The 17,979-nt window shown below is 34.6% G+C and overlaps 1 protein-coding gene across 3 annotated transcripts in view; it reads left to right on the forward strand.

Moving 5' to 3' along the window:
• Positions 1-17,979, forward strand: part of LOC125677944 (carboxypeptidase D-like) — a 38,491-nt gene that overhangs the window by 18,498 nt on the left and 2,014 nt on the right. For 2 of the 3 annotated variants that reach the window (XM_048916055.2, XM_048916063.2), the window contains 8 exons: positions 1,428-1,552; positions 3,950-4,112; positions 8,105-8,202; positions 9,404-9,576; positions 10,421-10,605; positions 12,126-12,287; positions 14,358-14,510; positions 17,101-17,246. In XM_048916055.2, coding sequence (XP_048772012.1) covers positions 3,956-4,112; positions 8,105-8,202; positions 9,404-9,576; positions 10,421-10,605; positions 12,126-12,287; positions 14,358-14,510; positions 17,101-17,246 — 1,074 coding nt within the window. In that variant the 5' untranslated portion in view covers positions 1,428-1,552; positions 3,950-3,955. The remainder of the gene's footprint in view (positions 1-1,427; positions 1,553-3,949; positions 4,113-8,104; positions 8,203-9,403; positions 9,577-10,420; positions 10,606-12,125; positions 12,288-14,357; positions 14,511-17,100; positions 17,247-17,979) is intronic. The other variant, XM_056163662.1, reaches the window with a different exon arrangement.

The raw sequence follows: 17,979 nt of genomic DNA on the forward strand, positions 1-17,979 counted from the left end.
GGAATACTTTATAAAATTGTTTAATCCCAAACTTAATAGAAAATAACTGTGTAAAATTGAAACTACATTGAACTGAAATCTGTAATTGATTTCCAAGTTTTGTCTAATATTGTGTGTATTGTACCGCTACCAGTGTAACTTATTATGACGTCACAAAGGACAATTACTTACGTCGTGATATGTTGACGTTACTTAGCAATATTATTTCATTTTATAACTGTCTGAAGAGGCATTAAAGCCGAAAGCGCTAACAGTGAAATGTTATTCGAGTTTTGTGTTTCTTGACTTTTATTATTATTATTATTATTATATATATATATATATATATATATATATATATATATATATTTTTTTTTTTTATTTTTTTTATTTGGATTATATATATATATGTATTGTATATATTCTCAGCAATAATTACAAGGGTGCAATGGCAGACTGATAAGAAAGAATCTTTAAGTAGTGTTAATTCTCACTTATTCACAGCATGACCCCTGTGAGCAGTTAGAATAAGAGTTTAAAGTTTGAGATGAGATATATGAAGAAATTCTTTTTAAAAAATCTTCTTTTCAAGAGTCACAGTGATATTGCAACAGTGTTTGTTAAATTGATGTGCAGGTATCTTTGTGTAGTGTACATTCAAGCTGTTTACACTGACACTTGGGACTAGGACAGGGACCATGAGAGGATTTTTCATATTAACATGCCTTTTCAGAAACATGCAACTACATAGATGAGTGATGTGGCCCATGGGCCTCTTGTAACCTATGATCAAATGTCAGTTATGTAACGATCCATTTTATTTATATGTTTTATACTGCAGTAGAATGTCCTATGTGGGGCCTCTATGTACATTCAATCTAAAATTTCTTCTGCACTTTCTGGCTTCTTGTTTGATCAGAAATTTTTCGAGTTGGTAACTAATTTTTTTTTTCTTTTTATTATTGTCAAATTACAGCCATATACCTATATTTAGACTAATATAGTCCTGTGGCTAATGTGTTACCAGTTACTTTATAGTCAATTAAGAGAGAATGGTTCTATATGGATAATAAAACCCACTGTCCCAGGAAACTAAAAAAAATGTTACATGAACTCTCCCTGAATAATGTACAATGTATTATAAATCTGGCAATTAATTATATGTGTCCAAAAGTTTTTGCAATTATTAATGTCTTGTTTTGTTATATTGCCCTGCTTGAAAAGACAAATGCTTGCATGTAGTGGACATGAGACAATGAAATTTCTGTAGATAGAATTTGGCTAAATATCCATCCTGAATCGGATAGATTGAATAACCTAGCCTGCGATATTCAAGACCTGCTAAAATTCTTCAGTAGTTTCAGACTTATACAGGAATACATGTGCTAGAACCCTGGGTTTGTGTACTTGACCATTACTTATCAGGACTATATAACTTTGTTACCCAGAGACTCAGAAGAAACATGTCATATATATGTCTGATGGGAAGAATGTGAAGTGGACCCCCCTGTTACCTAGGCTGGAATTTTCAGTGACATCTTTATTCATTTAAAAACCTTCAACAGGTTAGCAGGTAAGTTCAATGTTGAAAGATTTTTTAATTGTAATCAAACATGAAATGTAATTAGATGCATTAATTTAGTGTAGATTTATGCCTTGTTCATGTGAATTTTTTTTCTCATTGAACTGCGTTGGCTGCATTCACATTCACACGGCAAGATGGATGCAGAATCAATCATGTAATTCAAATTACATTTACATGTGCATGGATTGGTATACGTGTATGATAACAAAATTCAGTTACATTACATTTAAAGATATTAAAATCGGATATGTTTTTCGGAATGTACGTGCATCCATCAAAATTTACGTGTAATTCAAATTATATTTGCTTATAGTGTTCCCAAAACAGTTTAATGTGAATCAATTTTCAAAGTACTAAACTCTCCATATGAAGGAGGCAATAATTAATACATTTATCCACATGTATTCAATTTTTAGCTCACCTGCATCAAAATTCATTCAATGTATGTATGTCACATAATGCAGCTGTTAAATTTCTCTATCAAATCTAAGATTCATAACTCATTTTCAAATGAAGGGTCAACCCTCCCACCATGCTCTAATTCCTGAGGAAGATAATTAAGACATGAAAATAGGTTAATTACCTCATTTTGAATTGATTGACCTTCAAGAGATTGAAGTATTTGATCTGTCATGAGGATCAGATTTCAGTTTTTCATGCCATCACCAGTGTGATGAAGATGAGATCAAAATAGAGGTTTGATCAGAAGGTTTACATGAATTGAATTGAACATATTTTATTGACAAAACCATCAAAAGGATTGGGCACAAGTTCAAAAACTTAGATAGCCCTCTCCCATAATACAACAATTTATAAAATTTACAAACATTATGAGTAATCTACAACGAATACAGAGAAATATAATGCATGTTAGGCCCATGTCTCTTACAGAGTGTAATGGTAGCATCATTATTAAATTATAGTCATAGACTTCATCAATTATTTTTCGATCATGTAGAAAAGATTGAACAGCCTTGACAAGTTCAACATTTTGTACATCAGAAAGAGGGCATTAGTTCCACATTCATAATGTGCATCATTGCTATCACTGTGCTTTAATCCCATTGCATAAATTTTGGATAAAGGTGACCTTCATGTTAAAACTAAGATGTAACTTTTTATGATTATGAGACCTATTTTTGTCTATATATACTCACAATCAATGAAAATGCAACAGTTCTATTTTCAATAATTTTCACCAATCAACAATTTTGATATAAGTATGTTTTAACACTTGTAAATACACTATAGCATTTAAGCTGCAGTCTCACTACAGTTGAATGCTTCAGTCCAGATATGGTTTGTTGGGTATTGCATGGTCAGCGATGCATGATTTTTCCCATCCAGTCGATTTTATGCTTGACCAGATTCTGTGATTAGACCTGTTTTGATAGCAATATCAGTCAATTAGTACAGGCATTCTTTAGATCTTGAGGAAACCCAGTATAAGAGAGTTTTGATAGCATGGACCTGTCCACAACTGCTATTTTCTCACAATTATTAACAATATAATTTTAATATAATTGTATTCTTTTCTCCTCTATATACATGTTTTATAAATTACACAATCAGAAATCAAACAATACTTTGCACATTAATTTCTTAAACTTGTAACTTACTGAAATAATTTATGTTATTGATTTATGATAGCTCTATAAATATTTATAAAAGAAATTATTCATTCAGCCAATGAACGAAAGTAAGAAAAAAAGGGGTGGTGGGTGTAGACTGTGTGTCAGCTACCGTTAGAGATACAACCATTATACAAACACTATCACCACTGAAACTCTGCAGACGCCCCTGAGACATGTCCTGTGTATATCAAAAGTATACCTAACACCCTGATCTTTTGGTCAGGTAAATTCCAGGTAAATAACAATGACCATAGATGAGCTCAGCCCACATCCAGTGATCCGTGAAGAAACCATAGGGTATTATTTTTGGGTCTTTAAGGTGCCCAGTAGGTGCAGGTCAAAGCCCTAGGGGGCAAATCTCCCGGAAGCTCCTGGGTTTTAGCATTTTTTGTGAACAAACTCTTAGATTCGAAAAATGCCAATATGAATTTAAATACACTAATTTAATCATTCAACAAAATAAGTATTTAGTAAATTTAGTTACAAACTACTTAATCTATGGTTGCTTTGTATAACTTTTATGGCTCATTTCTTTCTTTCTTGACCAAATTATGCATGCACACACCATGGTGTGCTGGGGACACTATAGGCAGCGTTTATAGTTGTACTGTTTGATTTTTCAAAAACAGATGAAGACAGTATTTATAGGCATACTGTTTGCATTTTGATTCAGACAGGAAAAAATTATGCTTTTCCAGAAAAAGATGAAAATGTATTTTTAGGCATACTGATAAAGTGTTTGCTTTTTCAGAAAAAGATGAAGACGGTATTTATAGGTATACTGTTTTGGGGTGGTATACTCTGTCTAGACTTCAACTACCATGACAATGAAAGCATGAATAATTTCCTTCAGAATATGTCCAATATCTACCCAAACTTGACCAAGCTGTATAGTGTTGGCAAAACTGTGGAAAGTAAGTATCTTTGAATTTTTAGTGCTCTCTTTGTGATGAATGTTGGATAAGGGAAATGAAGCTTAAATGGGATTAGCGCAGAACTAGCGCTCTGAGAAAAGATTGGGACAGATCAGAAATCTGTCCCAATATTTTCTCATAGAGCTACAGTTCTGCAGCTTGCTTGAGATTTGTTACTTACATTTGTAGTGACTAGCACAGGTCTTAATTAATAAGTTTCTTAGAACTAAACTCTGTCCAAATACTGAGAAGTTTCCTAGTTGAGAGTAATCTGTAAAGTTCCAGATCAGTTTTTGAACTTCAAGCCCTTTATGCATCTTTACACAAATGCTGAACACAATTCAAGGTGCCACTGATATACCAAAGGTCACATAAATGAAAATAACCTACCCTAAATATCTACAAGGTCCACCGGTAACAAGCCAGCCATATTGGATTGCATGTCATCGAATTTTGCCTCAAATTCCCTCAAAACCGAAACTATCATGCATACATTTCTTTACCAATTTAATTTGTGGGATGTCCAAATCAATCCATGACAACTTCTTCATTAAAATTTGATTTGAAAAATTCTGTTCTACTTATACTCATTTGAAAAGTCTTTTACATGTTCTTGAATTTGAATAATTTCCCAATTTTACATTTTTGAAAATAACTAATTTTTCTCATTTTTTTTTTCTATCCCAGTTGAAGGGAATGCCAACTGACTTGATATGCATGTATCTGACATTAAGTTTGGGTAAAGAATCACCATACAGTTGAGTCAGCTATTTTTTGGTGTGAAATATTTGCGGTTTGATGAAAATTAGTGTTCATCTTTTTGGTAGTTCACTGTTTCTATACAGTTTCTTGTGTAGGGAATTTGAATGGTTGGGTATGTTCATACACAGGACCTTGCTCCTGGCATATGAAACAATGATGTCAAAATAATATCATCAGGACACTATATAAGAGGGGTGATCAACAAGTTTGTGAACTAGTTGAATAGCATAAAAAATACTAATCAAAGTGGGTTTCCAAGTTTATTCTTTTTTTTTTCAAAGTAGGGGCCCTGCAGCTTTTATGCACTTCTGCCATCGATCTGCTAAACATGTGATCTAAGTCATCCCGTGACATGCTCTGTAGCACACTGTTAACAGCAGTACCAAGATCTTCCCAGGTCTCTTATTTCTCTCCCTGCAACTGGAAATAGTCAGAAGTCACAAACTGCCAAATCTGGGCTGTAAGGGGGTGAGTTAGAAATTTTTTACCTAGTGTTTCCATGGTATCCATCACAATCCAACTCTTATGACTAGGTGTGCTGTCCTGGTGCAGAATGAATCCAGTTTGGATCAAATCTAGGCACTTTCTCTTTAAGGCTCTCATGAAATCTGATTTGGTAACAAGTGCATAGTAGTCTTCAGTAACTGAAGTTTTTAGGGGAACTAGTTGTGATTAAGAGTAATTCTGTTGATGTTGCAGAAAACAATGAGCATAACCTTCCCTGCTGACTTCCTTACCCGTGCTTTCAGTGGTGATGGAGAGGATGGATGCTTCCAAATTGAACTTTGTTGTTTACTGTCTGGTTCATGTACCCATGTTTGTCACATTTTTATGCCCCCCCCCCCCCCCCCCCCTTTCAAAGAAGAGGGGCATATTTGCTTTGCACCTGTCGGTCGGTAGACCACATGTTGTCCGCTCAATATCTTGAGAACCATTCACTTGATTGTTATGATATTTCATATGTGGGTTGGTTATGAGTAGAAGAGGACACCTATTGATTTTCAGGTCAAAGGGTCAAAAGTCAATATACTCTGGACATAGGAAGATATTGTCTGCTCAATATCTTGATAAACCTTTCCTTGACAAACATTAAACTTGGTACACTGATACATTGTGAAAAGAAGATGACCCCTACTGATTTTGAAGCCACATGGTGAAAGGTCAAGGGTCAAACTGGACTTAGGAATATGCTGACTGCTCAATGTCTAGAGAACCCTTTGCTTGACAGACATCAAACTAAAGAAGTAGATGATCCCCATTGATTTTGAGGTAACATGGTCAAAGGTCAAGGGTTAAACTGAACATAGTAATATATTGTCTCCTATATTTTAAGAATCATTTGTTTGATTGACACCAAACTTGGTACCCTTGATACAGCATATAAGCAGTAGATGACCTTCATTAATTTTTAGGTAACATGGTTAATCCACTCTGAGCATAGGACAATATATAATTGTCTGCTCAATATTTTGAATTGGTTTGGCACTACATGTACTATCAATCAAATGATGCATGTGTATAACCCTTTTCAATTTTGCACCATGGAGGGGGGGATATTAATCAGTTCACATGTCAGATGGATTGGTGCACCATGACCCACTTTAAGGTTTTCCTATTCAGAATGTGTGTGGTATCAATTCAGAGTGCATAATATGCTTCCAGGTCGAATTTCACTGTCCGAAGGGCATTATGTTGGTCCCGTTTGCGGTGCTCTTGTTACATTGTGACGTCACAAATGCGACACAAATTATTATGTAACTCATATGTACCAAAATGTGTAACTTATGTGTATCAAAATTCATTCTGATCTGAACTATGGTTATGTACATCACAGATAGTTTGCGAACTTTTTTAACATCCCTCGTAGTTTAATGTATAGTTGCCTGATGATGATTATATAGTATTGTTTGATATGGGAACAATTAAGGCCTTGACTGGTCCATACAAGGAAAACAGCGAGAATGAAACCTCATGGAAATTAATGAGTATAAACGTTTTTCTCAAATTTCATAGCAACTATGGTCACTATTTTTAACAGCTTTTTAGTACTAGATTTGGGGTTTTCTTGTGGTGGGCTATACTACCGGTGTGTGACACGTTTTTATATCCTTTACATGACAATTCATTATGATACTTTCTGTTTGGCGGGAGCATGGATGCCCTACACCAAATATTTTCTTGACATTTTTATCAGTACTTTTACACATTGTAGCTTTTAAGATATATTTTTTTTCCTCTCAATGAGTGTCTTGTTGTGACATATTTTTACATTGGCTGTTTTCTACTTATTCATCCTTAACACACACACACACATGTACAGTGTGTATTTTGTAATTTGGTTGTATTTTTCTCAGCATTTGACATGAAGTTTCTTGCTGGTAAATTTAAATCAAATTGTCCTGTGTGACATTTTTATAACAAACAATTGTCCACTTTCTGTTCAAGAGTGCATATGCCCTGCATGTAGGTAAAAAAATAAGGTTATACTCAAACAGTAATAATAGGATGTATACATGATATACAGAGATGTTACATACATATTAGCAAATAATACATGCATGTAATAAAGTATTTATCAAGTAAACAAAAACAAATGTGTTATTATTAATGTGAAGTATGGACATTCTAGGTAGGGGGGCATTTATTTACTTAATGAAAGTACAGTCGAGTTTTCTAAAAAAAAAAAAAAAAAAAAAAAAAAAAAACACCCAGCATTTATTGTTAGACATGATTTGTTTAAATGTAAAGAGATTTTTAATTCTTATTTCTTTAGGTGATAAACATTTCATTCTCTGTTCTGGTATTGAATTACAGTTGAGTACATAATGAAATTCATCTCCAATCTCTTGTAAATTACAACAGGTACATAGTCTGTCCTCTTTACTATATCGTAAGTATGTCCCTGACTAAATGAGTCCCATGGAGCAGTATCAGTCCTGTGAGGACATCTTGTTGTTGTGTTGAGTAAATATAATTTTATTAGTTTATGAAAGAATGTCATGAAGCAAAAATTTATTGAAGTATATTTAACCAACAAATATGCTATGAACCTATTTTCAGGCCAAGGTCACAGGAATATGATGTTATAAATGAAGTTTAATGTGAATTTTATATGCATCTTGAGCAATGCCTCATTCAGTGACAGAGCAAATAAATTCATAAAGGAAATTCATTTGAGCATTTTCTTATCATGTTACAAGCATATATTCAGAAAGCTTTATTACTTTCAGATAGAGATCTATGGGTGATTGCAATTGGAAGAAATCTAGATATACACGAGACACTACGACCTCATGTCAAATACATTGGCAACATGCATGGAAATGAGGTAACTATTTTCAGTGTCTTTTCACATTTTTTGGTTGCCATGTTGGTAGGGTGCCTCTTGCTGGTCTGATTGAAATAAAACCTATCATGCTTTGAGTGATGCTGTGTGGGAGAACTTCCATACAGTGTGTGGCAGGAACCTCCATTCAGTAATAATCAGAATGACTAAGCAGTGTGAGGAGTCTAATGAAACTGACTCGTTTCATGAAATAGTCGTCAGCAGGACAAAGTCACAGCCATGACAGTCATCAGTCATTAAAATAATATAGCGACATGACAGTCTTAAGTCATTAAAATAAGTAGCGACATGACAGTCTTAAGTCATTAAAATAAGTAGCGACTGTCCCTTTCATTTTAAAAGACTGCTTGGCATTAGAAGTGAAAGTTGTTATCAAATGATAACTTGATCAAGAGGCCCATAGGCCACATCACTTACCTGAACGATTACATTGTTTGTTTCCTTTACCTGGTTCAGGGGGTCACGATGTGTGAGTCGATTTACACCACAGAAGAATGCCTACATATCAATTCTACAGTTGATGTAATGAGAAAAATGTTTTTTAAAGTAAAGGTCATTGTGGTCAAATTTCTTCAAAGAATTAAAATGAGTTGAAATGACATTTACAAGTCATTTCCTGTGTATAACTTCTGACAAACATGCAATCAGTTTAAAGTTGATATTATCATTCATTTATCTTTTCTATGATATTAGAAAAGAATATGATCAATCTAATTAAAATTAACTGTTTTGAATACGCCACTGCTTCCTAAACATCTAACTTGAGAAGTGGTAGTGGATTCAAAACAGCTAAAATTGATATAGAAGATATATTAGATGAACCAGAAATGGTAATATCACACAGATTTAGAAATCCTTCCACCACAAAATATAGTCCCTGCAAAACCAATTCAATATTTGAATTGACACAAATTTTTTCAACTGGATAGGGTTCAGTAATAGATGTGTAATACGTTTGCACCACTAGGATCAGTATTGAACCAGTAAATACTTAGTTGTAGCATCCTGCACAGTTGTGTTCAACAGCTCAGGAGCTAACTTTCTTTTCTATTCTAAATGTGTATGGTGATATCAATTCAGAGTGCATAATGTACTGACAGGTCCAATGGGCGTATGTTGTACCATTTGCAGTACTCTTTGTTAAAAGAAGAAGATTTGACATTAATTTGACCTTCATTTACAGGTCGTAAGTCGTGAGGTTCTGCTACATCTGGTGGAGTACTATCTGACATCATACGGTAACAACAACACAATCACAAACTTCCTAGATAATACTGTCGTCCATATCATGCCCTCCATGAATCCAGATGGCTTCAGCCAGGCAAATGTTGGGGACTGTACTGGAATTGTAGGAAGGTAAACATGTGTAGTGTGTAGTATGTTACTAGGTTAACTCTATGTTGTCTACTCTTTCACTGATAGGGATTATCAATAGTTATTATCCCCCCCCCCCCCCCACAATAAAGTTGGGGGGGGGTGTATACTGGAATCAGATTGTCTGTCTGTAGAGGCAATGGTTTCCGGGCTCTAAAGCGTTATCCTTTCCACCTACAGTCACAGTATCATACATATGGACTACCCATGGGATGAAGATGTTCCCTATCGAATTTGGGGTCAAAAGGTCAAAGGTAAAGTGCACTAGACATTGTAGCAATATAGTTTCCGGGCTCTAAAGCATTAAGTTTTCCACCTGCAGTTACCATATCATGTATGGACTACCCATGGGAGGAAGATGTTCCCTAACGAATTTGGGGTCAAAAGGTCCAAGGTCAAGCGCACAGGACATTGTAGTAGCAATATGGTTTACGGGCTCTAAAGCGTTATCCTTTCCAACTAGAGTCACCATATCATACATATGGACTACCCATGGGATGAAGATGTTCCCTATTGAATTTAAGGTCAAAGGTCAAGTGCACTGGATATAAAAGTAGGAATATGGTTTCATCTCTGATGCATTTCTCCATAGAAAAGAAACTACCCAAGGTTTTGTCATGCCCTTTCTTTTTTACATCCAGGAAAGAGGTAATTTATACCTATTAACAACACCCTTTGGGAGATTGGGGTAAGCGGGGGTATTTTTAGTGAGCATTGCTCACAGTACCTCTTGTTTCTACAGCTCTGTGCAGAATCAAAATCTGCATTCTATCACTGAACTCTAGCTTGCAGTTTCTAACATTGAATTTCTTGTGTTCCATTCTAGAAACAACAAGAATGGCTATGATTTGAATAGGAACTTCCCAGACTACTTTGCTGTAAACTCTGCTCCGATCCAGCCAGAGACCTTGGCTGTGATGAACTGGACTCAGCAGATTCCATTTGTCCTCTCGGCCAATCTTCATGGTGGAACCCTAGTGGCCAACTATCCCTTTGACAATTACCCTAATGGTAGGTGAAGGATCGATGCTAATAGTCCGCTGGTATTAATTAAATGTAGGTCTATAAAAATCAGGCAAAGGTTGAATCCATGCACAGAAAACACAAACTGTTTGCTGTGTCACTTTGCAGGGTTCACTGGCCTCTAGCCTCGAAAACAGGATTCATTTTTCTACAAAGGAACAGTAATAAGATATTCAAGTTATGATGATAAATTACAGCTCTTACAGAGTTATCATTCTTGACTGTAAAAAAAAATCATTGTAAAATTTTCAAACCTTGGGAGAAATTGACAGTTTTATTGGATTAGTATTGTATTGAGGGTCAATAAATGATATATGACTGATTCCTCCGGAGACTAATACTTAGTGTCTTACATGGGTTGATTGATAGTGGTTATAAATACCACATGATATCAAGTTTTTTTCTTTGATACGCAGTATTACTCAATCAAGAAAGATAATATATTATAGATAGCTTGTTTATTTTTGACTAAGGTTTATTGTGAACGTAATTTTTCACTTTAACAGAAAACTTGTATGTGTCTTCACTTTTCCAGAGAGACCATCTTCTTATTCATCTGTTTGTCAATCTGTCTTACTTCATTTTTTCCACTTTTTATATGCTTTGATATATTGACTATTGAAAATGTATAGAACATGTGTACATATGTATCTTTCATTATTGCTGACCTACTTTTACAAGAGATTTTACCTTTGTTTAAATTGTTTGTCCTAATTGTGCAATACTTCCAGAAATGTCCTAAGTATTGTTCAGTTCCATTTTGTTTTGTTCACAACACACTGAACACAGAGAAACACTAATTCTGTTTTGTTCACAACACACTGAACACAGAGAAACACTAATTATGTTTTGTTCACAACACATTGAACACAGAGAAACACTCATTCTTTTTTGTTCACAACACATTGAACACAGAGAAACACTCATTCTTTTTTGTTCACAACACACTGAACACAGAGAAACACTAATTCTTTTTTGTTCACAACACACTGAACACAGAAACACTAATTCTGTTTTGTTCACAACAAACTGAACATGGTGAATCACTAATTCTTTTTTCTCACAACGCACTGAACACAGAGAAACACTAATTCTTTTTTGTTCACAACACACTGAACACAGAGAAACACTAATTCTGTTTTGTTCACAACACACTGAACACGGTGAAACACTAATTTTATTTTGTATACAACACACCGAACACAGAGAAACACTAATTCTGTTTTGTTCACAACACACTGAACACGGTGAAACACTAATTCTTGGTACTTGGAAAATTTTAATGGAAGACATGTTTTTCACTTGAGTCTACTAGAAATTGTACATCATTGATAAATTTGATTTCATGATTTGGCACAGCCACGAAAATATCAAAAATGGATATATTCAATGAAAAATTATGAAACCAAGCTGTACATGTATATTTACAAACAAATGAAGGGATTTTTATCAATGAGATAGATTGTTACATGGCTTAACAGTTTATCTGAACTTTGACCTATTTTCAGCCAATGGTGTTCGGAAGTATGTGACATCTCCAGATGATGATATTTTTAAATCGTTATCAAAGACTTATTCCTACAAACACAAGGACATGTATACTGGAAGTCACTGTGGTGACAAGTTCCCAGAGGGAATCACCAACGGCGCCCTCTGGTATCCTGTCACTGGTATGACCTTTCTCGTAAATTTCCAAGATCAGATTCAAAACAGAGAAAAGAATTCATGATTGACCTTAAAATTCAAAGTTTTGTGAAGTACTTTGTACATATGCAATTGTTGTCAAGTACCAAAAGCTGAGTAAAAAGAGCGAGTGAGGAGTGGCTTCTGTAAGTAATGGTCAGAATGATACAGGTTTAAATGAGCGAGTGAGGAGTGGCTTCTGTAAGTAATGGTCAGAATGATACAGGTTTAAATGAGCGAGTGAGGAGTGGCTTCTGTAAGTAATGGTCAGAATGATACAGGTTTAAATGAGCGAGTGAGGAGTGGCTTCTGTAAGTAATGGTGAGAATGATACAGGTTTAAATGAGCGAGTGAGGAGTGGCTTCTGTAAGTAATGGTCAGAATGATACAGGTTTAAATGAGCGAGTGAGGAGTGGCTTCTGTATGTAATGGTGAGAATGATACAGGTTTAAATGAGCAAGTGAGGAGTGGCTTCTGTATGTAATGGTGAGAATGATACAGGTTTAAATGAGCGAGTGAGGAGTGGCTTCTGTATGTAATGGTCAGAATGATACAGGTTTAAATGAGCGAGTGAGGAGTGGCTTCTGTATGTAATGGTCAGAATGATACAGGTTTAAAAGAGCGAGTGAGGAGTGGCTTCTTTATGTAATGGTCAGAATGATACAGGTTTAAATGAGCAAGTGAGGAGTGGCTTCTGTAAGTAATGGTGAGAATGATAGGTTTAAATGAGCGAGTGAGGAGTGGCTTCTGTAAGTAATGGTGAGAATGATACAGGTTTAAATGAGTCACAAAAAAAGAAGTAACTGACCAAAATTGTGGGTTTATTTTGTAATTACTTGCTTTACTTTGATACAATTGACCAATTCTCAATAAAAGTTTAGAATGCAGTGTCCTAACCATTTTATTATGTTCCCTGAAAATTTTTCGGGGGAGTATATAGTCGCTGTTGTGTCTGTCCGAGCTCATATCTCCTAAAGCTTTCATCAGAAATTGATCATAATTGATCACAAATATTCCTTGGGAATTAGACTTTTGGACCAAGGTCATTTTTGAAAGATCAAGGTCACTCAGCACACAAACCTTATGTAAGGAAAAAGTTCCTTATTTCAACACTTTTTGAACAGGTATTGATCGTATATCACACAAATAAGTAATAGGCAAAGGCTTTCAGACAAAGGTCACTCAAGGTTATTTTGTAAAGATCAAGGTCACTCAAAAGGCATACCCTTTATTTGCAAAAAAATTTGATCAATATTTCAACAGTTATTAATCTTTTGGACCAAGGTCTCTTATTAATCTTTTGGACCAAGGTCTCTTAAGGTCATTTTGTAAAGGTCAAGGTCACTCAGAAGATATACCTTTTATTTGAAAAAAAAACCCTTTTCATTTATCCCGTGGGGATCTGGGTTAGAATAGATCCTCAATACCCCCTTGCTTGTCATAAGAGGCAACTAAATTGGGCGATCCTTCGGATGAGACCGCAAAAACCGAGGTCCCGTGTCACAGCAGGTGTGGTACGATAAAGATCCCTCCCTGCTCAATGACAATAAGCGCCAAGCATGGGCCTAAATTTTCCAGCCCTTCACCGGCAGTGGTGACGTCTCCATATGAGTGAAATATTCTCGAGAGGGACGTTAAACAATATTCAATCAATCAATCAACCCTTTTCATTTCATCAATAATTCAACAGTTATTGATCTGTTGGACCAAGGTCTCTCAAGGTCATTTTTAAAAGGTCAAGGACACTTGGAACATATGTCTTATATTAGGGAAAAGTTCCTTATGTCAACAATTTTTGAACAGGTATTGATGATGTATCACACAAATATGCAATATGCAAATGGCTTTCAGATAGAGGTCACTCAAGGTCATTTTGTAAAGGTCAAGGTCACATAACACATGCCTTGTACATGTATATGAAAAAACATCATTTAAACAATATTTCAACAGATATTGATCATTGTGCAAGTCATTCGTCATATGAAGTAGTTCATTATATAGATGCAGTTCAGGGAGCATCCATCAGTTTGTTTGATATTCTCGTTTTACTTGGTCAGGTGGTATGCAGGATTGGAACTACATAATGGCAGGGTGTATGGAGGTAACGCTGGAGATAAGCTGTTGTAAGTACCCAGCAGCTAACACACTTCAGGGCTTCTGGACTGCTAACAAGGATGCTCTAGTGGACTACCTGACAAGGGTTCACTCAGGTGAATGTACCTTCTAAGCACTGTCACTTATATTAGGGGGGGGGGGGGGGGGGGGTCATGTAATTTTGTTGTTGGGGAATAATCTGTTGACTTATAATCAGGAGTGCTTTTCCTTTTTATTTACCATGCATAAGATTAATCTGGGTGTAAAGTAATTGACCTTTGTTTGATCTTAGTGCAACTTAAAAGTCGGGAGAGTAGAGTAAATTCTCAAGCATACTGATAAAACATATCCGTGACAAATTAATAGTGGTAAAACATATCCGTGACATATCAATACTGATAAAACATATCCGTGACATATCAATACTGATAAAACATATCCGTGACAAATTAATACTGATAAAACATATCCGTGACATATTAATACTAATAAAACATATCCGTGACATATTAATACTGATATAACATAACCGTGACATATTAATACTGATAAAACATATCTGTGACATATTAATACTGATAAAACATATCCGTGACATATTAATACTGATATAACATAACCGTGACATATTAATACTGATAAAACATATCCGTGACATATTAATACTAATAAAACATATCCGTGACATATTAATACTGATAAAACATATCCGTGACATATCAATACTGATAAAACATATCCGTGACATATCAATACTGATAAAACATATCCGTGACATATTAATACTGATAAAACATATCCGTGACATATTAATACTGATATAACATAACCGTGACATATTAATACTAATAAAACATATCCGTGACATATTAATACTGGTAAAACATATCCGTGACATATATTAATACTGGTAAAACATATCCATGACATATTAATTTCTCATTCAGCCCTCCCTGTTTCTCTTTCTATGTTCTGGTGATCAAAGACTGGGGCATATTTGTTTAGACCTGCTTGTTTGTCAACAACCTGAAGGTTAAATGGTTATGTCAAATAAAGATCAGGTTCATAATTCAAGACATGAAAAAGACAATATCATAGCATTATATCACATTAATATCAAAGTTATATATCAAGGTCTGGAGGTCCAGGCCATAACATTATGTCAGATAAAGATCAAGGTCATAAAAGAACAAGGTTATAGCAAGGTCAGATAAAGATCGAGGTCATAAAAGAACAAAGTTATAGCACAGTCAGATAAAGATTAAGGTCATAAAAGGACAAAGTTATAGCAAGGTCAGATAAAGATCGAGGTCATAAAAGAACAAAGTTATAGCAGTCAGATAAAGATTAAAGTCATAAAAGGACAAAGTTATAGCAAGGTCAGATAAAGATCGAGGTCATAAAAGAACAAAGTTATAGCACAGTCAGATAAAGATTAAGGTCATAAAAGGACAAAGTTATAGCAAGGTCAGATAAAGATCGAGGTCATAAAAGAACAAAGTTATAGCAGTCAGATAAAGATTAAAGTCATAAAAGGACAAAGTTATAGCAAGGTCAGATAAAGATCGAGGTCATAAAAGAACAAAGTTATAGCACAGTCAGATAAAGATTAAGGTCATAAAAGGACAAAGTTATAGCAAGGTCATTAAAGGGCACAGTTATGGCACTGGAAGTCAAGGTCATATTCCAAGGCCATAGAAGGACAAAGTTATAGCATGACATATATAGAGTTTATGGCAAGGTCATATTGTAATTTAGCCATCAGTTTTGAACAATATGCTGTTCTATATTTAATCAAGTGTTAAAGGGACTGATTCACGATTTTCCTCCAAATTTTGTTTTTCACTATATATTAAGAAGGTTTCACAAAAAATTAAGGTTATTCATCATGACAGAAGCTCATTATGGGGAGTTTATTATTTGTTTTGAAAACAAAGATTGAGGTGTGTTATTGTTTACGGGGTTTTCAAAATAAATGGATATTGATCCAAGTATGTCATATATATATCACATATCAAGTATACTTTAGGTAAAATGTGTCATTTGAAAGTTAAATTTTGTGACGGTACAAAATGAAGATGCCTTAAATTACAAAATAAACGTTTCACTGGTTTGTTTGTTTACATAGAAAGACTCTTTGTTTACATAACACAGAATCAAAGCTAAAACATTGCTCTTATCCTTGCATTCAGATGGTCCAAATTTTGGTTGTCAACATTAAATGAGCTATAATCTTAATTCTTAACATCAAAAATTAAAACATTTCTTTCGAAAAAATGTGAACCAGTCCCTTTAAGTTGAGATCAATGTCTTATGTGAAGAACAATCCTGCAACTATAGAACTGACCATGTTTGGGAACATTCATGTCCCACAAAGTTAACAAACATGTCTTGTTTTATGAATCATATTCGGGACAACCAATACCTGATTGATAGGTAATTGTAGAAGACACTTGTAAATATATAAATCTTAATGCAAATAAGCTTCTTGTTGTCCTTGGGCATTAAAATCACAGACTACTTATTAAAAAAAGTAATCAAACAAAAGTAAGCAAATATTAATATAGCATCACAAAAATTTTAATTTTCGTATTTTTTTCAAAATATGTATAAAGGTGGGGGTTTCATGTTGTGTTTTAGCTCACATTAGTTGCCATTTTGAATTTTGGCGTAATTAAGTAACAAGTTTTCTTCCCATTCTTTTAGGTGTTAAAGGCATTATATATGATGAAGAGGGGAAAATTGTTCCAGCAGCAACATTGAAAATCAAAGGTCGTGAACTGGTGTACTTCCGTTCCTCAAAGAATGGGGAGTACTGGAGGATACTTCTCCCTGGAACCTACACCATCCAGGTAACAATGAAACAAAAAGCTAGGTAACAATAAAACAAAAAGTCAGGTAGCAATGGAACCAAAAGCCAGGTAACAAGGAAATAAACAGTCAGATAACAATGAAATAAACAGCCAGGTAACAAGGAAATAAACAGCCAGATAACAATGAAATAAACAGCCAGGTAACAAGGAAATAAACAGCCAGGTAACAAGGAAATAAACAACCAGGTAACAGTGAAATAACAGTCAGGTAACAATGAAATAAACAGCCAGGTATCAATGAAATAAACAGCCAGGTAACAAGGAAATAACAGTCAGGTAACAATGAAATAAACAGCCAGGAATCAATGAAATAAACAGCCAGGTATCAATGAAATAACAATCAGTTAACAAGGAAATAACAGTAAGTTAACAAGGAAATAAACAGCCAGATAACAATGAAATAAACAGCCAGATAACAAGGAAACAAACAATCAGTTAACAAGGAAATAAACAGCCAGGTATCAATGAAATAAACAGCCAGATAACAATGAAATAACAGTCAGGTAACAATGAAATAACAGTCAGGTAACAATTAAATAAACAGTCAGGTAACAATTAAATAAACAGTCAGGTAACAATGAAACCAAAAATCAGGTAACAAGGAAATAACAGTCAGGTAACAATGAAGTAACAGTCAGGTAACAATGAACTAACAGTCAGGTAACAATGAAATAACAGTCAGTTAACAAGGAAATAAACAGCCAGGTATCAA

The sequence above is a fragment of the Ostrea edulis genome, chromosome 1 (assembly GCF_947568905.1).
Source record: "Ostrea edulis chromosome 1, xbOstEdul1.1, whole genome shotgun sequence".
Taxonomy (NCBI): domain Eukaryota; kingdom Metazoa; phylum Mollusca; class Bivalvia; order Ostreida; family Ostreidae; genus Ostrea; species Ostrea edulis.